Source organism: Thunnus maccoyii, chromosome 5 (genome assembly GCF_910596095.1).
Source record: "Thunnus maccoyii chromosome 5, fThuMac1.1, whole genome shotgun sequence".
NCBI lineage: Eukaryota > Metazoa > Chordata > Actinopteri > Scombriformes > Scombridae > Thunnus > Thunnus maccoyii.
In genome coordinates, this window is record NC_056537.1 from 20,171,145 (window position 1) to 20,199,045 (window position 27,901).

General features: G+C 39.2%; 4 protein-coding genes across 4 annotated transcripts; all 4 read left to right on the top strand.

The window, feature by feature from the left end:
- The first annotated feature begins 212 nt into the window (after nucleotides 1–212).
- LOC121897453 (zona pellucida sperm-binding protein 4-like) lies at nucleotides 213–2,758 on the top strand. The gene is made up of 8 exons (XM_042411957.1): nucleotides 213–624; nucleotides 796–980; nucleotides 1,074–1,171; nucleotides 1,379–1,536; nucleotides 1,618–1,810; nucleotides 1,911–2,145; nucleotides 2,264–2,339; nucleotides 2,582–2,758. Exons 1-8 carry the CDS (start codon nucleotides 213–215, stop codon nucleotides 2,683–2,685), a joined length of 1,461 nt encoding a protein of 486 aa, XP_042267891.1. The 3' UTR covers nucleotides 2,686–2,758.
- Nucleotides 2,759–4,379: 1,621 nt separating this feature from the next.
- chkb (choline kinase beta) lies at nucleotides 4,380–14,622 on the top strand. Its single transcript, XM_042412835.1, has 11 exons — nucleotides 4,380–4,991; nucleotides 6,296–6,404; nucleotides 6,619–6,732; nucleotides 7,140–7,273; nucleotides 7,371–7,475; nucleotides 9,261–9,319; nucleotides 10,531–10,618; nucleotides 10,761–10,869; nucleotides 12,110–12,210; nucleotides 12,330–12,411; nucleotides 12,566–14,622. The coding sequence occupies exons 1-11, from the start codon at nucleotides 4,489–4,491 to the stop codon at nucleotides 12,620–12,622; spliced, it is 1,461 nt and encodes a 486-aa protein (XP_042268769.1). The 5' UTR covers nucleotides 4,380–4,488; the 3' UTR covers nucleotides 12,623–14,622.
- Nucleotides 14,623–14,854: 232 nt separating this feature from the next.
- Nucleotides 14,855–18,076, top strand: LOC121897839 (kelch-like protein 42). Its single transcript, XM_042412591.1, has 8 exons — nucleotides 14,855–15,581; nucleotides 15,661–15,849; nucleotides 15,982–16,166; nucleotides 16,246–16,597; nucleotides 16,759–16,904; nucleotides 17,037–17,191; nucleotides 17,294–17,451; nucleotides 17,566–18,076. The coding sequence occupies exons 1-8, from the start codon at nucleotides 15,330–15,332 to the stop codon at nucleotides 17,746–17,748; spliced, it is 1,620 nt and encodes a 539-aa protein (XP_042268525.1). The 5' UTR covers nucleotides 14,855–15,329; the 3' UTR covers nucleotides 17,749–18,076.
- Nucleotides 18,077–18,647: 571 nt separating this feature from the next.
- cpt1b (carnitine palmitoyltransferase 1B (muscle)) lies at nucleotides 18,648–27,314 on the top strand. Its single transcript, XM_042411651.1, has 19 exons — nucleotides 18,648–18,809; nucleotides 20,898–21,050; nucleotides 21,204–21,343; nucleotides 21,572–21,743; nucleotides 21,886–21,987; nucleotides 22,734–22,871; nucleotides 22,960–23,037; nucleotides 23,262–23,369; nucleotides 23,594–23,678; nucleotides 23,938–24,133; nucleotides 24,242–24,427; nucleotides 24,527–24,632; nucleotides 24,718–24,834; nucleotides 24,961–25,125; nucleotides 25,256–25,390; nucleotides 25,926–26,078; nucleotides 26,204–26,317; nucleotides 26,454–26,546; nucleotides 26,659–27,314. Exons 2-19 carry the CDS (start codon nucleotides 20,910–20,912, stop codon nucleotides 26,791–26,793), a joined length of 2,364 nt encoding a protein of 787 aa, XP_042267585.1. The 5' UTR covers nucleotides 18,648–18,809; nucleotides 20,898–20,909; the 3' UTR covers nucleotides 26,794–27,314.
- Nucleotides 27,315–27,901: the final 587 nt, after the last annotated feature.

Genomic DNA, 27,901 nt, shown 5'->3' on the forward strand with positions numbered 1-27,901 from the left:
TTGGTTCTGAGTTTACTTTTTGACATTATCTCTGATCTCTTCGGTGCTTCACCACAGACCAACCCGTACCTGGAGCATTTGATTGGCAGTTGTGAGTAACAAATAGGATGTGAGATATCAACAAGTCAGCACAACCTTATCTTATAAAAGTCAGCATATTTGCACCATATCTTTCACAGCATCTGGTGTTCTTTACTCTGTGCTGTGAAACCATGGCAATGAAGTTGATTTGTGGTTGTCTTCTGGCACTTGCCCTGCTTGGCTGTCTGACTGATGCTCAATATTTCCAGAAGCCCCAGCAGCCCCAGAAGCCCCAGCCACCTCAGCAGCCCCAGAAGCCTCAGCCTCGGCCTCAGCCTATTCCTCTGCCGGCCCAGAAGCCCCAACAGCCTGTTCCTCAGCCGTATCCTCTGCCGGCCCAGAAGCCCCAACAGCCTGTTCCTCAGCCGTATCCTGTGCCGGCCCAGAAGCCCCAACAGCCTATAGTGCCTTCAGAAACATTTCACACTTGTGAAGTAGAAGAGCATTACAAGATTCAGTGTGGCTCTCACAACATCGGTGCTTCAGAATGTGAGGCTATAAATTGCTGCTTTGATGGACGCATGTGCTACTATGGCAAATCTGGTAAGTATTTCTCTACTCCTCACAGAACTGATTGTTGCAAACTGTAAAACAATCAAGTTAAGTAAGTGGTTCATGAATATTTGACTGTATTTGACACTTACAGTGAACTTCAATGTGATTAAAGAGTAATGCATGAGCACTGGTCTTTGCTTTCAAATTTGTTATTTTCAGTGACTCTTCAGTGTACCAAGGACGCCCAGTTCATTGTGGTGGTGGCCAGAGATGCCACTCTACCTAACATTGACTTGGAGTCAGTTACTTTCCTTGGAAATGATCAAAACTGCAACCCTGTTGGCACCACTTCAGCTTTTGCCATCTACCAATTCCCTGTCACCGCCTGCGGCACTGTCATGACGGTAAGGGTTGTGACTCATAAGACTCTTTCATTAGATTTTTGTTCATTTTTGTCAGGCAGTAATAAAGATTGAAATACTGCCAACTTACTGTAGGAGGAGCCTGGTGTTGTAATCTACGAGAACAGGATGTCCTCCTTATATGAAGTTGCAATTGGACCATATGGCGCCATTACCAGGGATAGCCACTTTGAGTAAGTGTTTTCTTTAACACTGAGTGATCACTACATGTTAAGATGTAGGCTGGGATTTCATGTTTTCAGATACTGCATATGTGGCGTCAGGACAGAATAGTGACCTTGAATTCTCCACAAAGAGTTAGTTCATTGTAATATTTTTCAAACCAAACCTCACTCAAATGATTTTCTGACTGATCAACAAAAACCTTATTTTTTTCTCAGACTTCTTTGCCAGTGTAGATATACTGGCACCTCAGTTGAGGCTGTGGTCGTTGAGGTTGGCCTGGTTCCTCCACCACCCCCAGTTGCAGCTCCTGGACCCCTTCGTGTGGAGCTCAGGCTGGCCAATGGACAGTGTCATGCCAAGGGTTGTGTCGAAGGTTAGTGTGAGGAAGGTACATTATGCAGTTAGTCTCTTTCAGCAGTGACTGTGTAACCAACCAGTTTTTCTGTTTGTGCAGAGGAGGTGGCCTACAGCTCCTTTTACCTGGATTCTGATTACCCTGTCATAAAGGTGCTCAGGGATCCTGTGTACGTTGAGGTCCGAATCCTGGAGAGGACTGATCCCAACCTTGTCTTGACTCTTGGAAGATGCTGGGCAACTGCTGACCCCTACCCCCACAGTCTTCCTCAGTGGGACTTGCTGATTGATGGGTAAGAGTGAGTGCTGGTCTGACTTGAGAAATGAGCACATATGAGCCTTTTTTAAAATGCTGCACTAAACGTCTCTTCCACACTCTCTCCTCTTTTCTAGCTGCCCCTACCGAGATGATCGCTACTTGACATCCCTGGTTCCTGTGGGTGCCTCATCAGGACTCATGTACCCAACCCACCACAGGCGTTTCATTTTCAAGATGTTCACTTTTGTAGCTACTGGACCTGCCAATCCCGGCAAGGGAGGAGCTACCTATCCTGGCAAGGGAGGAGCTTCCTATCCCGGCAAGGGAGGAGCTGCAGATCCAGAGGCCATGACTCCTCTCAAGGAAAAGGTATAGGATGCAACTATCTGGAGAAAAAGCATTTTTTGGGGGGGGGACTTTGTGTTTACATTATTTTCAGTATCACCTCATCTACATATTTGCCAACAATACATTTATTTTCAACCAGATATATATCCACTGCGACGCAGCTGTGTGCCAGCCCTCTCTTGGAAATACTTGCGAACCTAGGTGCTTCAGAAAGAGTAAGTAATATGGTGCTTGCAGTCTGTTTTGCATAATTTTTTACTGAGATTAGTACAGGAAATTAAATGGTTAATGTTTGACAAGTGTTATACATGAACAGCATGATTTGTGGTATGAGAATTAGAAAAGCTCGTAGCTGAACATATCTTCGCCAAGAGAGTAACTGACATCTGACATCATCTTGTGTCTTATTTAACCTCAAGTCTGACTGTAACTGACCAGTGTCTTGTATTATACACAGGGAGAGATATTGCTGCTTCTGCCAAGGGAGGCAACAGAGCCGAGACCACTCTGGTTAGCAGTCAGGAGCTTGTCATCGTTGGCCCAGACACGGAAATTCAGTAACATCATCCAGACAGAACGTTTTCATCATGAAATCTCTGTTCCCAAAGCATACTGAACAGTGACTGACTTTGAAATAAATCTTCAAGTGGCTGAATGTGTTATCTGGTATCATAAATTCATTATTCAGATAAATTTTTTACACTGACCTCACAGAAGCACCTGAAAATTCAATAGTAATACAACAGAAAATATGAGTGACTTAACTAATGTGTTCCACCTACAAATAAATAAATAGACCAGCATAGCTGTATAACATACACTGTATTAATCTATAACACATTTAAGCAATTTGTGATTGTTTTGAAAACCATTATATAGCTTCTATAGGTTATATCCCAATTCTGTGTGTTTTACTTTGCATTTCTTTTACAACTTTTCAAAGTTCTTAAAGGACAATATCGGTGCTTTTGAATGTACTAGCCCATTTGCTGCCACTCAAACTATATCCTGTTGCTCGCAAACATACCAGACATAAAGCATGGGTTACTATACTACATAGTTACAGTGTGAAAATCAACATGCTTGAATTTCTTAAAAATTCATCAAAATGAACATGTTTTAAAAAGCCTGATCAGTAATGCTCTTTTTTTTATTACACTTATATTCTAAAATATAAAGCAATTCAAAAGTTTAAGGCAACAATTCACTCTGATGGAAAAGAAAACTGACAAATAATAGGCAAACGGTCCCTAACATGGGGAGGTTCAACCTCTGTAAAGTCTTGAAAAAGTTCCGAGATTACCTTAAAGGACAGGTTCACAATTTTTCAAGTCTGTCTTAAAACAACAGTCAGGTTTCCATATGAATACTGAAAGAGGTTTTCCTCGCTGTAATCATTTCTCCTGTTCATACTGACCATTAAAATATTATCTTCAAATGTGCTTTCAATGTAAATGATGGGGGCCAAAATCCACAGTGTGTCCACACAGTCATTTTGTGCAAAAATACATTTAAATGTTTATCTGAAAGTTATATGAGGCTACAGCAGTCTGAGTTAGCCATATCAAATGGATATCTGCCACATTTACAGTCTTTTTACCATAAGGTTCTTTATGTTTCCTCTCACAGTATTTCCCTGTTGAGCTGTGGTGGAAATATAGTAACAAAAAGAGGGATTTGGGCACTAAAAACATTGCAACGTTGAAAGATACTGACTTGAATTCACTAATTTGGACAGCTGACGCTTCATATTAGGTTCAGATAAACGTTTAAATAAATTTTTGCACAGAAGGAGGCTTGTGGCCCCCATCACCAACATTGTAAGTGCATTATGGAAGGATATTTTAATGGCCCGTATGAACATGAGGAAAGGTTACAGCAAGAAAAACACGTTTCAATGTTCACTTTAAAAATTGTGAACCTCTCCTTTAAACCAGCTCTGGTTGGCCAAAGAATAAAAAAAGCCCTCACAAAAAACACCACCATCTCTCAGTAGACATTCATTAACTATAATATTCACCACATCCATGGTTGAACCAAAAGATTTGATGCATTTGATTTTTTTATGAAACCACAGGTTATCACCGAATTCAAAACTGCATTTCCCAGAAACCTTCAGTGTACAGTAAACTGACGTGTAAATAAATTTACGCGTCAGTTTACTGTACACTCGGAAACAACCAATCACTGTGTCGGGTGAACACTGAGTCGAATTGTGATTGGACGGTGAAAACGCCCGTTTGGCTGAGTCGAAACAAATCACCGGTCGCTGAATGAGCGAGCAAGAGAGGAAGAGGAAGTGGTGAAACAGTCATCTGCATATGATACTTTAATGGTCGGTATTATCCGCCCCCCCCCCCCTTCATGCGACTCAGACCATCCAGCTATGTTTGGCTCTTCCGGTTAAGTAGCTTTACCGGTGTGCTGCCAGCGAGTCCCACCTGCCGTCTCAGACCGACTTTTCACAGCGGTCTTCCTTTACTCTTCGCGCGGAAACTCACGATGCAGTCAGTTCGCAATGTGACCAGCAGCAGCGGCTGCAGCAGCGAGGGGGACCGGACAGACAAGCCAGGGCCGGAGCTTCTCAGCAACAACATTCCCACTGTCACAGTAGAAGACGCTGGTCCTCCGGTGGAGAAGAAACGGGTGGGAAGCAGCCTGGTCGTCAACGAGAGAAACTTGAGGACCCCGAGTCCCCTGTTTGGGGCTAACTGTGATGACGACTCGGAGGCAGAGTCGTTCCGGGATGGGAGAACCGAGGAGGTCGACCGGGACACCAGGGGAAGGGCGTTTGCTTGGTGTCGAGATTTTCTGTCTGGGTCGTGGAAGAACCTCCAAGAAGAGGATTTTCAAATCAGCATCGTCAGGTGAATAACGTCAGTTCCAGGTGTACTGACAACGATGCAGTTCATTTGGCTTATGAAAACTGAAAAAAGGGCGATTCCATTTTTTTCCTATCCAGACTACATTAGATCAGTTCCAGATAAAAAAACACTATACTTAGACTCGTCAAATCTGGACTAGATTACCCGGTAAACTCCAGAGACTCATTATAACAGTTTTAGATTTGTGAAACCTTTATTCTATTTGTTAAAACTAAAATTTTTCCCTTCCAGACAACATTAGACCAGGTCCAGATCAAAAACTACTATACTTAGACTCATCAAGTCTTAATAATAATCTAGTCCAGATTTGACAGGTCTAAGTATAGTGGTTTTTGATCTGGACCTGGTCTAATGTTCACTGGATGGGAAAAAAGCAGTGAAATCACCATTTTTTCAGTTTTAATAAGAAAAAATAAAGGTTTCACAAATCTGTAAGTGGGTTCAAACAGCGTTAAGGCTTATACTAAGATGTCTAACACTTTTTCATATGTGTAAGTGGTGCAAAAACAGAGAATCAGCAGCTTAATATCATTATTTATGTTTCCTTTAACTTTTCCCTTAACCCTGAATTGAAAGCTGACTTCAGCATCGTGTTGTACTGAGGGTAAAAATGAAAGAGTGATCTTATCATAAACACAGAGGAATTTAAAGAAAGAATGTGTTACTATTATGTATCCAGGATGTTCAGTAATCAGTTTAGAATGGACATCATGCACTTGGCTCACTCATTATTTTCTCTTATTGGTGTTTTTCTGTCATATTTGTTGACCCATAGCAACCGCACAACATATACCCTCACTGAGCTCTTTATTAGAAACACCTGTGCAATCTAATGCAATCCAATACAACATCTCTGCCATAAATTCTACTTTTACAAAGCATCTGCATTTTCACCTTTTGTTGACATTGTCAGAAAGGTGATAATTCTACTTTATGTTAATTATTGAGGTTGTAGTCGGAGTGAATTACATTGAAAAGTGTTCCTAATATTTCAACATACATTAAGGGGGCAAAATATTAGGAACACTTTTAAATATAATGCCATCCAGTACACCACCACCCACCTCAACCTCAATAAAAAACAAAATAGAATTATCACCTTTCTGACAATGACAACAAAAACTGAAAATGTATAAGCTTCGTAAAAGTAGAACTTATGGCAGAGCTGTTGTATCGCATTAGATCGCACAGGTATAAGTAGGCACTGAGTATTCTTCATGACGTTACTCTGAGAGGTCACGTTAACTTTTCTCAAATGCAGTAATACTGGTGTTTTTGTTTTTCAGTGGCGGACTGAGTAACCTGCTGTACCTGTGTAGTTTGCCTGACCATGTGCGCTGCGTGGAAGAGGAACCTCGCCAGGTGCTCCTCAGGATCTACGGTGCCATCCTGCAGGTTGGTCTGTCTAGTAGGGCTCCTCAGGAATTTATCTTGGTCCATGAATGTATATTGTTGTGCTTTATGTAATGGGGAGAAAATGATTATGATACCATTATTATAGTCAATCTAGTATTGCAGTGTCATTGTTCTACCCATAAAAGCATGATAGAAATTAAAAACACCATCATACTGTGTCTGTCTGTCTCTCTGTGTATCTCTTGTATCACAGGGCGTGGACTCTCTGGTGTTGGAGAGTGTGATGTTTGCAATACTGGCAGAACGAAGTTTAGGGCCAAAACTTTATGGCATCTTTCCAGATGGACGCTTAGAACAATATCTTCCGGTATAATATACACACTCACCCCCATATAGCCTGTCACTCCTGCTTCACTTTGTTGTTATCTTTAGCCACTTTGCATTGACATGTTTTATATATGTGTATGGGAACAAGTGACACATGTCCTTGACTTTCATTAGATACAAATAGTTATGTGTGTCACTGTCACATCATCCATTCGTGATAGCATTCAACATTTAATGTCAAACTGTAATTTTTCATTTGCTTTCATTACAAAAAAAGTACTATAGAAATGCATTTATATTGAACAATACTTTTTTTAGTTGCCTAATAAACACCGTCAAATATATGGAGGTATTGATATCCTTTTCTAGTTACTCAACCTAGTTCTCAATGTAGAGGACGCATTTGTAGTAAGAAGTAGTAATTTCTGCGTGTCTCTATTTTCCCAGAATACCCGAATGCGCACTGATCAACTATCAGACCCATCCATCTCAGCTGAGCTTGCCACCAAGTTGGCACGTTTTCATGAAATGGTTATGCCCTTTAACAAAGAGCCTAAGTGGCTGTTTGGGACCATCGATAAGTAAGGACACCTTAATATCTCTCTTTCTCCTCTCCTAGAATTGTCAGTTTATAGTTCAATCAGTTAAATGTAATGTCTGTCTGTTGTTTTCCATTAGATACATGGATCAAGTGATGAAGCTCAGTTTTGTTCGGGAAGCACATGTGAAGAAGTACAAAAAGCTGATGAAGTTGAACCTGCCTGCTGAGCTGGAGAGTCTCCGGTGAGTTGGGCCACATGCATCAAATAGCCAAATACTTGTATTGCAGCAATCAGAATGGCAGCATACATAAAGCCTTAAAGCTGTGGTATGTAAGGTTAAAATGAATGGTGAAAATGGTAAAATGAAACCTCTAGCATCCCCTCTCCCCTCTCTCCAGTACTCACAAAGTCAGCAACAAATACTTGTCACTGACTGGTCACTTTGACTCTCAGACTTAGAAGACAAATAGCAGACCGATGATGCAGTCATTATTGCTTAAGCCAAATGCCAACTAGATGTTGTTTCGTCAGAGACATCTCACATTACCCACTGTAATTTCCATCTAGACTTTAGGCAGAGTGACAGTTTAGCCTGTTCAATTTCTCACATTAGAGGGCCACCACCAAAAGCCCCAAGAATGGCATAATCCTCATGTCAAGGAACACAGGAGGGTTGTTAAACACTTAAATAGCATAAGCCAGACCAAAAACTCTGAAAACCAATCAGGGACAGTGGTTTTCCTATTATCTAGTGAATTCATGGTCATATTTATATATTTATCCAGTTAGCAGCAGGTTAGCATAAAACTTACCTATCTTAATAATGTGATTTCTATGTCTGAATGTTAGCTCAAGGACACAGTTTGGTTTGCAACAGTAAATGCCAAACTGGTAACACAAAATACAAATAATAAGAAAAGTACACTATGTCATCACCACCAGACAAGATAAGATGGGCAGTAAGTAAAATGGTCAAAAATATCGTCTTGTAGTAAAATAATGTAATATACATTAAAATTAAAAGATTGTGTGCTACATTAAGTATTACATTAATGTATTAATTACATTGTTACATTACTGTAGCTGGAGATTTGTTACACACAATACTTTAAACTTAGTGACAGGAGTAGCTGTATGTTTGTTTCCACTCTAATGGCTGACCTTTGTCCCAGTGCCTCCACGACTTCAGTGCCGAGTCCTCTAGGTGGTCTGACCTGGGCAGCCAATAGAGGAGCAGCCCAGTGTTTATTGTCTTTGTTTATCTATGAATAAAATTGGTATCATGAAGATATGCACCAATCTCGCAATGAAGCAATCATACTGTAAGATGCATGAACATTTCCTCATTATCTGCTGTCGTCATCTGAAGTCTTCAAACCTATTTTAGTTGATAACATATCTTTGGCTTTCACGGATATACTGTTTTCTTAGCTTGCTCTGGGCAGTTCAATCAATTTTTTTTCTTTCCACAACTAAAACTTCAGAATTTTAGTCACATACTCCTGAACCTCTAGAGAGGTGTCATCCTCTATTTGTCGTTTCCACTTGTACATACCCACTAAAAGGATATTGGGTTACCTGACTGGGTACATAGATACTCGGAATGGCCGAGTATGTACTCTATGAACAGTATATCTGCTATCCAGTGTAAATAATCGCTCTAAAATATTGAGTTACATAAGCTACAGTTGCATGTCTATCTCATGTATTGCTCCATGCATGTTCCCTACCAGCAAGAGTGGAATTGGAATGAATGTTATGTAATGCAGCCTGTAGAACAGTGAGCTGTAGATAATGTTTATATCTCTTTCCCCCAGTGTAGTTTCTGTGGTTTACAGTTTTTAGGTCAGACTTTTGTACTTTATACTCAAGGCAGTGTCTTTTCTTTGGGTCAAATTTCTCATAAATGAGTAATAATAATGTGTGAGTTACACTATCTGCATTTGTAACACTGAAATACTCGTTCCCTCATCTTCCTTTTTCTTTGATCAACCTCTCCCTTCATTCGGCCCTTGTCTCTCCTCAGGAAATTGCTGATAGCGACTCCATCACCTGTGGTGTTCTGCCACAATGATGTCCAGGAAGGTAAAAACCTCTGCCGTGGTAAAAATTTCTCCCTATACCCTCACACCTCTAATGTTGAACTGATTGATCCACCCTCTGGCCCCACTGTCACAGTTCCTAGAAGAGCTTTGAATTACATAACTCACAGGAAGGAAGACTAGCGTATAGTTATTAATAGGGACAGCTCATGTTCATACGCATCAACCTGTGAGTTAAAATGAGCCACTGTAGATTATTTAAGGTGGCAGTCACAGATTTAGGTTTCTGATTGTAAGGGAGTGTATCGTAGAACAGGCAACTACCTTAGCTGAACTTCACATAGCCAAAAGTATATGTACACCCAAACATTATACCCATATGTGACTGTGATGTATGTAATTACACCCATTTATCTCATTCCAAAATCTTGGGCATTATCATGCTGCTATAAGCTTCCACTCCACTCAGATTTTGGAGCCTGGTTGTAATAATTTCCTCCAATTCAGCCACAAAATCACAAATTAATGTTGGGTCCCTGTAAATGAAAGAGTATAGTCTAGAACTGCTCTATGTGAAAAGTGCCCTGAGATAACTTCTGTTGTGATTTGGGGCTATATAAATAAAATTGACTTGACTTGACTTAACTAACGCTGTCCCATCTCATGCCAAAGGTGTTGGGTGGGGTTGGCATCAGGACTCTGTACAGGCCAATAAAATCATTCCACACTCAGCAGGGAAAACAGTTTTTGAGGAAACATGAAAGGGCTGTTGTCGAACCATGGCCACAAACTTGGAAGCATTGTATTGTCTGAAATATCACTCTATGCTGTAGCATTAAGATTTACCATAATTGGAACTGAGGGGCCAGACCCCAGAACAAAAGAACAATTGGATGAAGCCACACACTTTTGGACATTTAGTGTATTTATGAGATAAAAAATTACTAATCAGTATTTTACATTAGAGATTTGTTCTATTGTGCAGAGAAATGTGATGCCAGAAGTATAATAATTAAGAAGTCAGTATATCATGAATATCTCCCACATTCACACATGTGCACACGAACCAACTAACCAAACCACTCATGTCTGGTGACAAGTCTGAGCAGTAGTTGTCAACATAACAGAAATAGCACTTTTGATGACAACTGCAGTGTTTGTTAAATGAGACGTGGCAGTAGCTGAAGTAATTGGAGAGCATGAATCATCAGTGTGGATAATTTTGGTTGCTCACTTTTTGTTTTGTCATTCCAGGTAACATTCTGATGCTGGAAGACAGGGACCAAACTTCAACAGACAGACTCATGCTGATAGACTTTGAGTACAGCAGTTACAACTACAGGTGAGTTGTGAACTCTTTGTCATAGATTTGGTGTAAAGGGATTGGTTGTTTTTTTTTAAATCACACATCAACAGTATCTAACACCATTTGTTTAAGAATGGATTTTTGATTGTGCCTTTGAAATATTTTGTATATTTTTTAGGGGTTTTGATTTTGGGAACCATTTCTGTGAGTGGATGTATAATTACACCTATAACCAGTGGCCCTTCTACAAAGCCACACCAGAGGACTACCCCACCAGAGAGCAGCAGGTCAGTCTAAACAACTTATAGTCAAATAGAGAGAGAATGCCTTTCTTTGACTTATTATGCCTGTGCTTGCTCTTAATGAAGGTTTGTAATCTACTGAAATTAGAGTAAATTATATGCAATGGTTAAATATTCACTTATATGCTTAGAACAGAATTGCCAAAATACATCGTAAATGTGAAAATTACTTAATAAATGCTCACATTGTTACAATTGGAAACGTCAAAAAAGTAATTTACACAAACTGTCAAAACTTAAAATTAAACAACATAAACGTTTAAATTTGTATGCTTAAGATTATAGAACAGGTCAAATAGTAAATTAAACACAGTATCGGTCAAGTTCAGGCTTTTGATTAAAACCCCAAAACTGCAACATTTGAATGAGAAGCTTTAGATGTGTTGCACAAAGATAGTGTAGATGGGTTTTTTTCTCAAAATTTACAGTTATGCAGCAACAAGGATCTTGACTTTAAGACAGTACCAAGAATTCCCAATTTTAGTAACTCTATGCTGATTAGTTGTCAGATACATATTTGAAAAAAATACTTTTCTACTCACTTATTCCCTGTGAAAGTAAGACAGACGACAAGTGTTGTGGCCTCATAGTGCCTCCTGGTGGTCCTACTTGTTAATGCAAGTCTGAGTTCAAGATCAAGCTACTGTAAGTATATCAGATACTGTAGCTCATGCAGGGAATTAAATCAACAAATCAATTTAAAATTTTTTATTTCTCATGGAAGTCTGTTAAATAGGTTGTTTAAATCTTGATCTCTTTCTGTGCACTTGTGTACTTTGATTTGAATATTGGACATTGCAGCTAAGTGGTTGCTTTTGTTTTTAGGCCTGCTGGAAATCCACTCTGGTTGATACTGAAACTCCATTGCAATGTCTCACAATATTTTGCATCATATAACATTGAGATTTATGACCAAAGATTTAATAATAAAAGCCAAATTAATTATATTGTCATAGAAACTGTTTCAGTGCAATGAGCCGAAAAGTACTTTTGAGTATTGTTTTATCTAAAACTACTGCCATCAAAGATAGTCAAACATGAAAACAGCAAAATATTACATGGAATGGAGCAAAGCTAAAATGAATTTAGGGATTATTTTCCAATATTTATTGTTGTGGTCAGGAACATATGAAGGACAAATAAGCATGTAACAAATTGCCAACAAATGTGAAGATTTAACAGTATATACGAAAGATGTCACAGATAATTTTGCTTTATATTGCAGCTTCATTTTATCAGAAGTTATTTGGCAGAACAGAGAAAACACTCTGACATGACAGTGGACCAGACACAGATTGAAGAGGATATGATAATAGAGGCTAACAGGTAATGCATGGTCTTAAAATAACAGCATTATAATGACTATCTGTAATCACATGTTGTCGCTGAATCACCAGTACCTTTGTTTTATTTTGTCGTCACCATTTTTTTGTTTTGACTTGTAGGTACGCATTAGCATCACACTTCCTCTGGGGTTTGTGGTCCATCATTCAAGCAAAGATATCCAAGATTGAGTTTGGATACATGGTAGGAATACATTTTTCTTTTTGTTTTTTAAAGTCTGATGGAAACTGCATATTACATTTATTACAGCTCACACATTCATATTCTTCACTCTACAGTATTAATTTAATGATTATTCAGTAAACCTCGCCTCATGGTAAACCATATTGTTTTGCAGGACTACGCCCAGTGTCGGTTTGATGCCTACTTCAAGCAAAAAAAGCTCTTCTCCTAAATTCCAACTCAGTCAGAATGTACTGTACTGTCTCTTTTATCTGTCCATATCATTCTTCGAACTCACCTCATCTTTTTTTTTTTTTTTTTTTTTTTTTTTTGGTTAAGATTCTTTTTTTTTAGTTGTATTATTGAAACTCCAGTCCTATGCAGCTCTGCCTTTGACAAGCCATGTTAAGTAAAAGGTATACATTTACATTTCAGTTGTGCACAAGCACAATCTAATCTACAAACAATCCATTTTATTAATGCACCTTTTCCCATAGTGTGAAATTTAGTTAAAGCAGGTTTAGCCCATTGAAGGATGTTGTTTTTCATTTAAGGGGCTCAGTCAATGTGATGTTTAGCTATTTCATTTTATTTTATGTCACCCATTTTTAGATGCACTTCACTTCATTGGACCACTTTTTGACATTGGCAACATTGTTAATTCTTTAGTTGTGCGCTCTGCATGTCATAGGTCAGTAAAGATCTATGCCGGTTGCTGCAGAATTCTTGTCTTTTAATGTCAGTGTATACATCTTACTGTAATAGTCATTTGAACTAGAGTTCAGTTTGGAAGACTTTTGTATAGCTCTTCGCTTTAGTGTTTCTAGTCATTCTACCTCACTTCTCGCTTCTGATGTTCAGTCTGTAGGGTGTATAGATCGCATAAGGGCTGATTGTAGTGGTATCTTGTTGAGGGGGAGCAAACTGAAAATTTTCAAGCACTTCATACCTTAACTCTGTCTCATGTGTTGCAGGCAGTTTTACTGAAGAGCATGCAAAAACACTACCCGCCAGTTATTGTTAAAGTTCAGTAAAGTTAAATTAAATGCTTACCTTAATTCAGCTAACAATAACACCAGGGCTATTCTATATAATATCACTGTACTCAATAAAATGTTTATTGAATTATTAGAACAGTTGCGAAGTGTAAGGCATTTAAAGTGTAAGGCATTTAAAGGGGAACTACAAATATGAAAAAGTTGTATAAAGCCTTTTGTGGCTTTAGAGGGGTCTGTGTGAAATCTGATAAATTACCTTTCCTGATGTCACTTGTTGAGGCTGAAGACAACTGTAAAAAAAATTGGGGATGTGGAGTTAGAGGGAAGTGAGGTCACTTCTGTAGCCCGCCCCTCATCTCTGCCGAAGGCTAGCGGCTCGAGGCTGTGTAGCTTCTACTAGCATAACGCACCCAAATATCTGAAGTGTTGGTGTTCGGTTGCATTGTGGGTACTTTAGGCATCAGGTTTTGAGAAGAAAGAAGAATGTGTGGAATAAAAAACATGATGCATCTGGTTCTGCTGCATCGATTTTGATACTACTTTAAGTCAGTAATATTGCATTTGTCACTACTTTAAGTGTCAGTTTTCAAACATACATTTCTGCTGCACATTTAACTGTCTGCCCAGCTTGTATTATCTATGGTTATCTATGTATCATTCTATGTTGAAGTTATTGTGATGTTTTTCAGGCCTTCTGTTCTCAGTTTTTTTTTCCAAGAATCATAACTTGAAATATGTAAACATCTGACATTAATACATACTGTATAAGGTTAACTGAAATGTCCATCTGGCACATGTATGCAGCTACATCAACCTAAATTGCAAAAATCGGATCCAACAATTGAAATATGTGTTGGAATTATGTCACACAGCTGTTTTCTTTCCTTTTTAGCATCAGTTGAACGTGTGTGGTTTTGTTTTTCATTTTGTTTGTTTTAGGTTCCTTTTGTTCTTCTATTTATTTAGACTGCTGTATTTCAGTTAACGCACTGCCATTAACTAATGTCTCGTGTCCTTGTTTTACACATAGCTGCATCAGTTTACTTATGAGAAGAAACTAGAAGCTTAACTGTGCCTCATTGACAATCTGTAGATATTTTTTAAAGCAGTATTATTCAAGTTTAGATTCATTCTGTTAAAACGTATTGTACCATTCTCTATTTTGTGTTGGTCCTCTTTGCACTACTAAAATGTAATTTAAAGCTGACATACTACTGTAAGTAGTAAGTGCTTAGAACCTGTGTCTGTGTCTAAATCTTGAGGGATATTTTAACGAAGTGACATATTTCATGACACATGAAGTTACTGTCACCTAACTGCAAAGTAACTTGAGTGCTCCATGATGACGTTTGGGGGCAGAGTGAAGAAGGCCATGTTTCATCCCAGAGGGCTGACTGTTGTCCCACCTCCATGTGCTAAGAATAGATTGGCCCAAAAGAAGTACACTGCTCTGAGATAGAGGAACACTTACGAATCGATTGGATATTTTGCAGAACAAAAAGGAATTCTCATGTTGAAGATTTAGCCTTGTGGTGCTGCACTGTTTTTTCATAACATGCTGTTTCTTTTGGCATGTGATCTTAAATCTTTCCTCTCAGCTGTTTTGCTGTTTATGCTGTCAAAATAGCACGTGACTGTGAGAGCTGAGACGGGGAAAAGGAGACGAGCCGGTAGTACAAGAACTAAACTGACTGTTCTGTCCTCTATTCCTCTATTTTTCCATTGCAGTTGCTGTTTGGAATTTTTCAGGTGGCTAGTCTTGCCTTGTATAGAGGATTTAAAGTGCCTTTCTGAACCCATAAATGGATCAGTTGTTGTGCAGAGAGCTGCATGGCATCATTAGAACTTTTTTTTTTCTTTAGAAATCTTTTAACAAATAACATCTGGCACAGGCAGTATTAAAACTAAACTTTGATCCAAACACCACTTTCTGTCAGTCAGATGAATCCCTTCAGGCAATGTTTTATGACACTCTTTGAGTGGATAAGCATATGGCTGAAATATGGTCTTATGAGGCTTTGTGAAGCTTTTCCACTAGTCAGTACTTGGATAGCATCCCCAGGTGTAACTGGTAAAGCATCGTGTCAAAAAGACTCAGAGGACTGGGAAACGAGTGAGGCACTCCGCACATATCACCTCGCAGATGGAGGTGAAACTCTGGTTACTGTCCAAACCAGCACGCATTCATTCTATGTAAGTAAAACCTCAGTTCAGGTTATTCAGAAACTACCTGGAGGCCACCGCAAACTTTGTTTAATAATTTGTTTTTAAGGTGGACCTTGGACAACTTTCAGAGTTCAGCGAGTACTTTCGAGCCTTGTCCCAGTCCAGAATGAGAGAGACCTCAGAGAGCCTCATCTACCTGGACCATGTGTCCTCCTCCATCTTCTACAATCTCCTTGAGTTTTCCTTCCATAATAAGTTTAAAGTCCCTCAGGAGGAGTTAGGCTCACACATCCAGGTATGCAGATTTCATATTTCCATGTCTATTTATCCCTATAGGGTATTACATGCTTTAATTTACAAATGCAATGCTGTGATTCACCTCAAAACCAACAACCATGCTTTGTTTTCTCTCTTTGTGTTTCTGGAGGTCAGCAGCTACCTCCTGGCTGAGGCCTTCCTCTCAAAATGTCTGTCCGTCTTGGCAGATGAACTCAGGCCAGATAACTGTTTATCCTACCTGAGTCTGGCTCAGAAGATCTGCTGCACTGAGCTGAAGATGACAGTGTTCACCTACCTGAGTAGAAACCTCCTGGAGCTGCCTCACGTCATCAGGTATAAACTAAATAATGGTATAATTACACAAATTGGCTTCATGTTTCAATCTCTTCACTAAAATGGATTCATGCCTCAGGTGTCTGAACGATGAAGAGAAGGAGGAACTTGTCCTCCTGAGGACACAAGGTGACCCACGTCTCTGCAGTCTTAGGAAAGAGAATCTGACAACTTGGAAGGACCCAGAAACAGAACGTGCTCGACATATCTTCATCCTGAAAGGGTCAGAGGAAAATGGATATTGGCATCCAGTCACAGAGTTTCCTTTCAGGGCTGATAAGTGGTGTTTCACTGCAGTGGTCCTGTATAATTACCTGTACATCATAGGAGGCTACAGGCAGCGTATGAGGAGAGGGTGGGAGTTCAAAATAGCTTCCTTTAGGTATAATCCATTTACTCATACATGGGTCGCCACAGCTCCTCTGATTAAGGTAAGATGGATCAATCGGGTAAAATGAACATCATTCAACCTTGTGAATCAAGCTGATGACCTGTCTGTTTGTCTTACCCCAAATAAACATCTTCTTGCCTGGCCTTCCTCGGTCATTTATATAACACTGATGAAAACTGTCACCATCTGTTGCATCCACAGCACAGAAGGCATTTCAGTGCAGTGGCCTGTGAAGGCTGTATTTACGCTGTGGGAGGCTGGTACTTGGACTCCCTGGTGACTCCAGACTCCAGCACAGCTCTTTATACAGCTGTAGAACGTTATGATCCATGGGAGGACACATGGAGGTTTGTGTCCTCTTTGTCAGTGTGGTACAGCTGGTTTTTTGGTATTGTTGTCTAATTGATTTTTTCATTTTAGAAACACATTCTTCCCTTATTTGTTGGTGTATTAGTCACTCAATATGATCTTTTCCTTAGGTTTGTCTCCTCACTGCCACTCACTGACTTCCAGTTCACCATGTCCCTGTCCCATGATGTGCCCCTTGCCACTAGCCTTGGGCACTGTCTCTATGTTTTGGGGAGCATCCAGAGGACTGGAGAGAAACTGCTGCTGCAGTACAACACGAGGCAAGGTAAAGCATAACAGTATAGCCCTGTTTGACAAAAGGAGATTTCCAATCATGCTCATCTGGACATATGGAAACCAGTCATCCTGTATTCTCTCTGCCTTTTAGACTTGTGGTCTGAACTGCTTCCTACCCTCACCAGAGCTGATGTAGACCTCCCAACTCTTTTCTTCCTGGGTGCCACTGACAGGCTGCTTGTGTTTGGTGGGAACAACTCAGATAATGTGGTGACATCATTTTGTGTGCAGTCACAGAAATGGGGACAAGTAAGAATCTATGATAAAAACAGAGGCTGTTAATCTTACTGTAAAATCCATCACTCCTTCCTCAGATTTAGAGACATTTATATTTGTATCTGAAGTGCATTCTTCTTTCTCCAGGTGCACAGGGCTCAGAAAGTGGCATTTGCAGGACAGGGAACAATTGTAGGTGACCAGGTCCTGATGCCAAGTATAGAGCACAACACTATTGCAAGGATGGATCTCCAGACTCTTAATCTAAGAACCCTTCCTCCTCTACCCATCTCCGTCTGCTATGAGGCTATCTTTTATCTTCACTTTTGATGTTATAATTTGTGCTATGGTGTGCATGTTTTGAGAGTGATTGTTTTTGTGACCAAAAGTCAGTAGGTCAGTTGTCATCTCTTGTGCATATCTCTGTATATCTCTCTCCTTATATTCCCTCCCATGGTTACCCAGTGCTTTAGTGTCAAATTAGCACAGACTACACTAGGACTTCAATTCAAAGGACTGAGTTACCTTGTATACCTGAATATCAATTACCTAGTTATTAAAGGTTATACAGTATACTGGCTATCCTAAAGTTTAAGACCCAATCCATAACTGGAGTATAGTTTCCCCCAGAGAGCCACAGCCAGCTGCCTCAGCAATTAACTTTGTTCATGATTTGTTTGTTTACAATAAATACATTTCTCCTTCTTTTGTTATTGTCGGATCTGAAAGTTTTGATGGTATAACCTAAACTCAATGGTTTCCAAAAACATCACACCATTAGGACAACATAGGTAATATGGGGTGTGTTCCTTTTTTCCTTTGTTTTCTCTCCTCTCTTGATAAACACCTTCAGGTCCCATTTTCAAACTCTCTAATCAAATCAAAGGCATGATGCTCAAATCTGCTGATAATTTTACCAACACACAGAGTTGTCTGCAGTCATTCTTACCACATTATTATATCTTTTTTATTATCATAATGGAATACTGCTTGCACTATCAGTCGTTCCGTTCCACCCTAACACGAGAACTGCAGCAGATTCGGTTACATAGCAGAGACCTCCCGGCACATGAGGTTAGGCTCTGTCTATGTTTGGTGTCTTGTTACAAAAAGAAGCATGTCATGGGTGAGAGACGGAGAGGCAGAGAAAGGGGGAGAGAGAGAGTGTGTGTGTATGTGTGTGTTGTCGGAGAAGGGGGGAAGAGGGAGGGGTGCAAAGCACAGGGGACGACAGCTCTGATCTCACTACCTGAGTAAAGCCAATTCAAGGGCACTGGAGTCACACAGAGCACACAAGCCTGGGTACAGAGGAATTTTACTGCCTCACTGACACAAACCAAAGTCACAGCCTTTCTCTGCCTCTGGATTATACTGACTCTGGTCTGACAAAGGTAAAGTATAGACCTGCCTCTTATTTGTTATTCTTATTCATATCTGCATGTTGTGTTAGCTGCAGGGTTTTTTTTCTGGTTACTGTGTGCATTTCTTAAAACTTTATGATTTAATTACATCAGACAACTTAGGGCGAAAATGCTAAAATATTGACATTTCAGTCTGTTGTTGTCATTGTGTTAAGCTATAAAGACCCTATTTAAAACATGATGGGGAGGTTCTATAACAAAGTGCTGAGAAATTGATTTTAGCTCTTTTAAATGTTTTCTGAAAGAGTGTAAAGTAATAATGAATGCGGACCTACTTGTCCAACATATTCTCATAGTATTTGGTAATAACAGAGGGCTTAGCACTATTTGTACTGTGTTTACATTTTCATGCCCATCTGAGGACTGCGTACATGCTCAGTCGGTACACTGCTATATCTGGCCGTTGAACTTTGTCCCACTTGGTGACTGTTCAGTCATATGACATGGAAAAAGAAATCCTAGACCTGTCACCCTGGCTATTATATGGAGTGATCTGTGAACTCCATGAACACAAATATTATTGTTTGGGCCATTGCATTTAAAAGACAATGACTGAACCCTTCACACTGTACAGTATATGTATTTTTTCATGCTGACATCTGTGTATCCCATATCACATTATGAAAAAACACTACAGATGAACAGTGCAGCTCTCCTTTAAAAAATGTACCAATTATAGGTCAGATCTGTGAAAGTCTACCATGTATCTGTTAGTATTTGTGAAAATGCACATTAGATTCTTTTGGAGGTAATTCAGTAAAGAATAAAGGCCCCGAAGTCACTCATAGTGTTGGCATGATTATAGTAAATGAGTGAATGAATAACAATGAATTAAATATCGGTAACACTTTACAATGACTAACTAATATGAGTAAATGGTTGATAAAGAAGTTAATTCAGTTAATTTCAGCACTCTGATGCATTTATGAAGTGTTGCTCAGGGATACATGTTTGAACTTTACAATAAGGATCACAAAGAGCATTCATTAATGGACAATTATGGTTAAGTAATGTACAATAATTTATATGTTAGACTGTAAGTTAAGGAGCATCTACATGAAGATAAAGGAACAAGCAAACCTATACATGAGGACCATGGAGTGTGTCCACTGATCGCAAGCTTTACCAAAAATAAGTCATAAGTCATCCTTAAATAAACATTTATTTACTTAATTGCTTAGCTGTGAACAGTGACATACATGTTAATTAACATCTTTATTAACCATTTACTCATATTATTTAGTACCTTAATTAACATGTAAACCCTTAATAAATGTCAACAAGAGGCATTTGTTAACAGTTGCTTAATGATTATTATTGTATTAATTAACTGTTAGTTAATGCTTACCACTGTATTAACTTATGTTAATCGCATCTTTATAAACTATTCAATAATGTATACATTAATACCTTTGTTAACATGAGCACTATTAGTAAATAATTACTAGACACATTAGTTAACTGTTAATTAACTGTTAGTTCATGCGTATTACTGCATTAATGCATTATGTTAATTAATGTACCGTTATTGTAAAGTGTTACTGAAATACCTAATGGTTCTAGTATGGCTCAGTGGTGAGATGAAATGACTGAAGTGTCTTCTCTATTTCTGAGCAATTTTATAATTGATAATAGAAGATGAGTGTTCTATCTTCAAACATATTGCATACAGTATGTGTATGAGATTTAAAGACACCTAGCAGCAAGCGCAAACAAAAAAGCTAGATAAAATGGCGTTAACTAAAGAGTTAAGAATGACTAAAGAGTTACACTTGATGAACTTAAATATAGATATATTTATTATTTGCTCAAAATATAAGTTGCTGACAAACACTATTGATGCAATACTAAATTACATTCATGACTTTGCAACATGTGCTGAAGGTAAATAGTTGTTGCCTGCCCATTGAAATTAGATTTCTATTTGTAAAGCAATTAAACTATTAACAAGATCCACAGCTTCCACTGACATTTTTTTTTAAATTATTGTTATTACAGTCATTATTTCTACTCTGAGTTGTGATGACTCAAAAAGCTTCCCTTCACTGTCATTGGTAGTAATATTCAGAGATGGCTGAGGCGCATCAAGCGGTGGGCTTCCAGTTCACCGTGCGCCCAGATGGTGTCGACCTTAAACTGAGTCAAGAGGTCGTCAAAAACATCTACCTGTCAGGAGTGACAGCATGGAAGAAGCGAGCCATACAATTCAAGGTACAATAGCCAACACTTCAGTTCTAGCTCTTAAGATTACAAACATGTGCTTACTAATATAGCATTTAAGATACATACAATGGTATTTATTTTCACATTATAAACATAGATGAGGAAGGTTCATCTTGGTGTGTTGTTGCTTTTCATTTACAGAATGGTGTATTGGCTGGAGTCTACCCTGCCAGTCCGTTTAGTTGGCTGATTGTTGTGATTGCAATGATGAGTACCTTGTATATCCGCATAGACCCCTCTCTTGGAATGATTGATGTCATCAAAGAAAATCTGCCGCACAGGTTAGAAATCCACTGCAGCCAGTATCATCTTGTCGTTGATTGTTGTGGTTCAGTTTACAGATATTTTTCTGGAGCTTTAGATGAACTAGTTATTTAAGTAAGCAGTTTACTTTGAGAATGTACTAAAAAAACAAAAAGTTCCTCTGCGCATATGTTTTCTGTTTGATTTCATCTTTAACTGTATGAGTAACAGTGTAACAAGGGCAGTGTTGTGCCTTTTCTGAGCAGAGACTATATGTCAGTGCAGACCCGAGCGGTGCTGAGTGCCATCCTGTTTGCAACTGGACTGTGGCTGTTCCTCATCTATCTCTTGAGATACACTCTGAAAGGTCTACTGTCCTACCATGGCTGGATTTTTGAATCCCATGGAAAAATGAGCTCATCCACCAAAGTGTGGTTGGTACGTCTGCCCTTCTGTCTTTCACTCAATCTGTCTATATCTGTAAGCCACTGAATTGCCTTTGTGTTTATCAGGTATTGTTGTATAGTATTGTATTGTTTTGTATTCTATTGTATTATTGTATTGTTTTTTATGTTCCCAGAGCCTGGTGAAGATGTTCTCTGGGCGCAGGCCACTACTTTACAGCTTCCAGGCCTCCTTACCCAGACTCCCTGTTCCCAGTGTGGTTGATACAATTCAGAGGGTGTGTAATTACACAGTATTGACCCTCTATGGCCAGACGCTTAATAATACACAAGTACATGTAGCCCGATAGGTTCTTGAAATAAATACTTACTAAATTCATCATTTTAATTATATCTGTGGTTTTGATAGGGTATTATAAAAAGAAAAGGGTTCTCATCTAGTGCACATTGTGAAGTAAGTTATGAAATCTCTCATGCTGTGATTGATCCTACTGAAAAAAACTCACCTTCATTGGGTTAGGCAGCAGGTCTGATAGATGGAAGTCAAGCATTGTCTAAAGGTATATGTCAGTTACTAATTACAGTTCAATAAACTGACTGTAATCCCATAGCAAACCCATTTACATGTGATAATGTGTATTCTGATATCTAAACAAACATTTGACCATAATAAAAAAATGTCTAACTTATAAAGCCATTTCTAACCAGTGATACAGTAAATGTAGCTTGCTAGACCATACACTGATTCTATTAATGTTCCAGTGCTGTGGTCCTGCTGTACTACCACCTACTGTTCAAGCTGCCTTTCTGCACCCTTTGCAAGTTAGATACAGTATGTGCCCTTTGTTTCTCACATCAAGAGTCTTTTAAAAATCTATACTATAACTTTAGCTGCAGTGTATAGATGTTTTCCAGATGTATTGTTTTTTTTTCTTCCATAAAGCATATTAATGTGTGTCTTAGCTGCTCTGTTTCTTCACACTGCTCTCTTGTCCTGACAACACACTCCATGTTTTTCCTACAGTACCTTGAGTCAGTTCGTCCTCTGCTGGACAGTGAAAAGTACAATCAAATGGAGATTTTGGCCAATGCCTTTAAAGATTCCGAGGCAGCCCAGCTCCAGAGATATTTAATCATAAAATCCTGGTGGGCAACAAATTACGTGAGTAACGTTTGAAGTAGTAATACAATGTTGGGGCTCAAATTCAGATGAGTCATAATGTTATCCGATAAACTGCTATATTTTCTAGGTAAGTGATTGGTGGGAAGAGTACATCTACCTCAGGGGCAGGAGCCCTATCATGGTCAACAGTAACTTCTATATAATGGTAAGATAGACAGTGAATACATCAGCTTGTTCTATTGGTGCATTAGTAATGTTCTTTTTTAAATATATCAATACAGAAATGATAAAGTGAGGAGATGGAAAAAAGTACATATAAGACACATTATTAAGGAGGAGTACAAAATAACTTCACTTTTCCAAATGCCAGTAACAAAAATAATATTTGAAAGAAACAAAGAAAATGCTTTATCTTTTCTTTATGTGAAGGACCTCTTGTACATGACTCCAACACATCGACAGGCTGCACGGGCAGGAAATGTGGTCCATGCCATGCTGCAGTACAGACGCAAACTGGAGCGTGGTGAACATGCACCGGTAATACTTGCCATGATTTTAATACCACTCTTTTATTTTAACCTTTGTCACCCAATGAGGTTGTAACTTACACACTATAAAACCATCTATGCAGTATATTTCCTCTCCTTCTCGTGTTCTGCTGTCTATCCTTGCTGCTTCTTTAAATCTATTCATTTTCCTTCCCCACAGGTTTCAACTTAAATATATTTTTCTTTTGTCTGAATTTTCTTTTGTTTCCTCAGCTGAGGGCTTTGGGGACTGTTCCTATGTGTTCCACTCAGATGGAGAGGATGTTTAACACCACCCGCATCCCTGGCATTGAAACAGGCAAGCAACTATTCAGCTCTGTAGTTTAGAGTTTAAAGGGTAAATCAATACTTAAATCACATATTATCATCACTAATTGAGGTGTGGCCAAAAATGCCCTGTCCAATGTGTGTCAGTGTTGATCAATCATCTTACCACTGCATTGAAGGCACTCAGGATTAAGCACAGGGGCTAAGCTTTCTGCTTTTTCCCTCTCATTCTGTTCTTTCTTCACACAATCCTTTCTTTTATTTTTCTTGTTGACCCTTGTTTCCTGCAGATATTGTGCAGCACCTGACTGACCGTAAGCACCTGGTTGTCTACCATAAGGGCCGGTTCTTCCAATTGTGGTTGTACACTGGAGGACGCCACCTTTTACCCAGTGAACTTGAGACACAGTTTCAAAGGATTCTCAATGATACATCAGAGCCACAACCCGGGGAACTTAAATTAGCTGCCCTGACTGCGGGAAACAGGTATATACTGTACAAAGACACATATGCACAAGACACATTAACTTAGATATAGTCACATATACACACAAAGGAGCAGATGATGAAATTGTCTCTTACATCCCCTTTTAGAGTTCCCTGGGCGCGGGCTCGGATTAAATATTTCAGCCAGGGAGTGAACAAAGTGTCCCTGGATGCCATTGAGTCAGCTGCCTTCTTCCTGGCGTTAGATGACGAACCACAGGGTTATGACCCTGCAAAGACCAATTCGCTTGACAGTTATGCCAAGTCCCTGCTTCATGGAAAATGTTATGACAGGTAAGCGGAGAAGTCAGCTGTTGACTGCAGTACTGGTTCAATTTTTAGTAACTTAAAAAACAACAACAACAAAAAAAAACCCACTGTTCTTTTTTTCAGGTGGTTTGACAAGTCTTTCACCCTGATTTCTTATCCAAATGGAAAAATGGGTGTAAATGTTGAACATTCTTGGGCTGATGCACCAATTGTAGGACATATGTGGGAGGTATAAAATGCGTATTGATATTGTTTGTCAAAGCAATGATTCAAAGTTTGCTATATTTTTCAGCTATCATTTTCTGTCTGTGTAGTATGTCCTTGCAACAGACTGCTTACATCTCGGCTACACAGAGGAGGGACACTGCAAAGGAGAATCGAACAAGGGCCTGCCTTATCCCACTCGACTACAGTGGCAGATTCCAAAGGAGGTACAGTATAGCCTAACACCATTTATTGCTATGCTCAAATCTATTTGATTTGATCTAAATCACTTAGTTAGCTGTGTTGCCATCACACAACTTATCAAGGTATCTTTCTGTTTTCCCTTCTGTCAGTGCCAAGAAGTCATTGAGACTTCATACCTATCAGCCAAACAGATAGCTGATGATGTGGACTTCCATGGCTATGTGTTTGCTGACTTTGGAAAAGGCCTGATCAAGAAGTGCAGGACCAGCCCTGATGCCTTTATTCAGCTGGCCCTGCAGTTGGCACAGTTCAGGGTAGGATTCCAGTAATCCACTGCCTTGTCTGTGGAATCACATTACCGGCATTATTGCTCACTGTTGTCTTTTGAATATTTCATTGTGTCATATGCCGTCACTCAATGATGTTAATCCATCTGCTTCGTAGGACAAGGGAGTGTTCTGCTTGACGTATGAGTCATCAATGACTCGTATGTTCAGAGATGGTCGGACAGAGACAGTACGCTCCTGCACCTCTGAAGCTGTTGCATTTGTCAGAGCCATGGAGGATGCAGGTGCAACGGTAAGCAGAACACACAAACATATATAAACATTTTTTTTTAAAAATCAGGATGAACAGCATGAAACCACAGATCTTCAGTAAACAGAGTTCTGTGTGTTTGAGCAGTTGTAGTGGTGGAATCACAGACGCATGTTCAGCGGGGCTGAGGAGAGACTTTCCTGGAGTAAATAACTCAAAATTTCTTGCAGAATCATCAGACTTTGTACATATTTAATGTCAAATATTTGTGATATCAGTTTCACAAAGTCTATCAGTGACACAGTACCTGTTAAGTATAAAAAGTCATTGTCAGGGGTCACACTGTAAGAGGTCACACTGTGCTGCTCAGGACTTGGTCACCTAGACCTACAATGGACACAATTCCGTGACATGGACTCTGAACCACCTGATTTAACTGACGGGTTAACATAACACAAATAAGGTAATCTGATATGATGTTAATGTCATACCTACAGTATGTACAGGTCTGGATGCAGTTCTGTCATGAGAAAAAGAGGATGTATGTTGACTATTTGCCTTTTATTTTTGTGATCAGAAAACCCAGAGACTTGCCCTGTTTCGGAAGGCAGCAGATAAGCATCAAAACATGTACCGCTTGGCCATGACTGGTGCTGGTATCGACCGTCACCTCTTCTGTCTCTACATAGTGTCCAAATATCTTGGTGTTGACTCACCATTTCTTACACAGGTTAGAACCATGATCATCTATCATCTCTCTATCATTTTCTGTTTTTCTGATTCATATTTTCGACCCATCACCAACTTTTTCCCTTTCTAATTGTCCCTTTTGCATAAAACATTCCTTGCCCTTAGGTGCTTTCAGAGCCGTGGAAGTTGTCCACCAGCCAGACCCCTCAGCAGCAGCTCAACTTAGTTGACATCAACAAGTTCCCTAAATATGTGGGTGCAGGTGGTGGATTTGGCCCAGTGAGTTCAATCATTTTATTTTGGAGATGTGCACAAGATGAACAGTTAGAGCATTTCACCCTGTTCTTCATGGCCCCTTTCCTTATCTGCAAGGGCTATATTCAGTGAAATAATAGCATCTCTTGTCTACCCCTAGGTGGCTGATGATGGTTATGGTGTATCTTATATTATTGTTGGGGAAAACCTCATCACATTCCACATCTCCAGCAAATTCTCCAGCCCTGACACAGTAAGAGCCTTGGATATTATAGTCACCTGTATACCTTTTGTGCCATCTTTCAAAACTCAGCACTCTTTCTGCATGTCTGTCTCTCATTATCTCCTCTCTGTGTCACCTTCAGGACTCATACCAGTTTGGTCAGCACATTCAGAAGGCCATGATTGACATCCAAGCACTTTTCAAGCCTGAAAATGATAAAAAGACAGTGGAGCACGCAAAGCATGTGCAGCTGGAAAATGGGAAAAAGCACATATAACTGTTGGATGATGATCTAATTTGACTCACATAATGTACTTGTGCTTCATATGTAGAAGGAAAACAACATTCAACAGATGTATAGATGGTTTATTAAGTTCTTTACCAGTGACAGATGCACTTTTCTGGTGGGTCATATTATAGGAGCACGTCATTCCACTCTGTCAGACACAAGGAATAGTTGTTACTCCTCTAATTTATTACTATTTATATTGTACTTTTCAGAGCTTCTTTGTTTTGGTGCAGAGGGAAAGACGTCATCTTGAATGATGGGATGTTTCGTTGTGCAATGGTTGTTTCTCCCTCAATGAAACTTTTGTCAGTATGTGAATATGAATCTTGTAAATATATCTGCCTTAAGAATTTGCTGTTTCAGAATCAAAATAACTTATTATATGGCAGTGTTTATGAATTTGCTGTTTATTCTAAGGCTTGTAAAGAAAATAAAACAGATGTACACATTACATACAGCTCATCATCATTAGCTTTTGTGCAATTAATAAACAGTAGACATACAGATCAGTAGAAATTCGTCATTCTGGTGATGTTGCTGAAAATTGTATTAACTCTATAAATACATCAAAAACAGACAAAGAAAACCAATCTATTTTAAGAGAATTTTATTTTAAGAGGTGGTGTGGAGGTTATATCTTGTTCCTAATTTCCATATGAATATTTACATAGGCTGTTGGGATTCATCCTGGCTATTAGGACAAACAAAAAAAGATCTGGACTTTGATCAACTGGAAGCTTCATTACAGTAAGTCAGATTGCTCTCAGAACATCTTCTGGCAACACTGAGTTAGCAAAACTAAATGCACCAGATCTTCAATAAAGGCAACAGGCAACAAGCTCACTGTGCTCTAACTCACAAGAGTGCTTGTTGGCAAACAACCCAGATTGCTTTTTTTACAGCTGCACAACTCTGATATCATATAATTCATACTCTATACATCATATTACCCTAAATATGATCATCAAACGGGAACTCAGATGGCAAAAGGTTAAGGGTATGCAGATTTCTACTTATGATTCATCTATAACTTCAGATCCATGTACAATGCAGTGGAATCTTTTGTTTATGTAAAAACAAATCAATCTGCAGTTTT

Bases quoted from the DNA above. Each gene is read 5' to 3' on its own strand.
- LOC121897453 (XM_042411957.1), top strand. From the start codon at position 213: ATGGCAATGAAGTTGATTTGTGGTTGTCTTCTGGCACTTGCCCTGCTT. The intron at 1,537-1,617 runs GTTAGTGTGAGG...CTGTTTGTGCAG, and splicing joins TGCCAAGGGTTGTGTCGAAG to AGGAGGTGGCCTACAGCTCC. The intron at 1,811-1,910 runs GTAAGAGTGAGT...CCTCTTTTCTAG, and splicing joins TGGGACTTGCTGATTGATGG to CTGCCCCTACCGAGATGATC.
- chkb (XM_042412835.1), top strand. From the start codon at position 4,489: ATGCGACTCAGACCATCCAGCTATGTTTGGCTCTTCCGGTTAAGTAGC. The intron at 6,405-6,618 runs GTTGGTCTGTCT...CTTGTATCACAG, and splicing joins TCTACGGTGCCATCCTGCAG to GGCGTGGACTCTCTGGTGTT. The intron at 12,211-12,329 runs GTAATGCATGGT...TTTGACTTGTAG, and splicing joins ATGATAATAGAGGCTAACAG to GTACGCATTAGCATCACACT.
- LOC121897839 (XM_042412591.1), top strand. From the start codon at position 15,330: ATGAATCCCTTCAGGCAATGTTTTATGACACTCTTTGAGTGGATAAGC. The intron at 16,598-16,758 runs GTAAGATGGATC...TTGCATCCACAG, and splicing joins CCACAGCTCCTCTGATTAAG to CACAGAAGGCATTTCAGTGC. The intron at 17,192-17,293 runs GTAAAGCATAAC...TCTGCCTTTTAG, and splicing joins GCAGTACAACACGAGGCAAG to ACTTGTGGTCTGAACTGCTT.
- cpt1b (XM_042411651.1), top strand. From the start codon at position 20,910: ATGGCTGAGGCGCATCAAGCGGTGGGCTTCCAGTTCACCGTGCGCCCA. The intron at 23,679-23,937 runs GCAAGCAACTAT...TGTTTCCTGCAG, and splicing joins CATCCCTGGCATTGAAACAG to ATATTGTGCAGCACCTGACT. The intron at 24,633-24,717 runs GTATAAAATGCG...CTGTCTGTGTAG, and splicing joins TTGTAGGACATATGTGGGAG to TATGTCCTTGCAACAGACTG.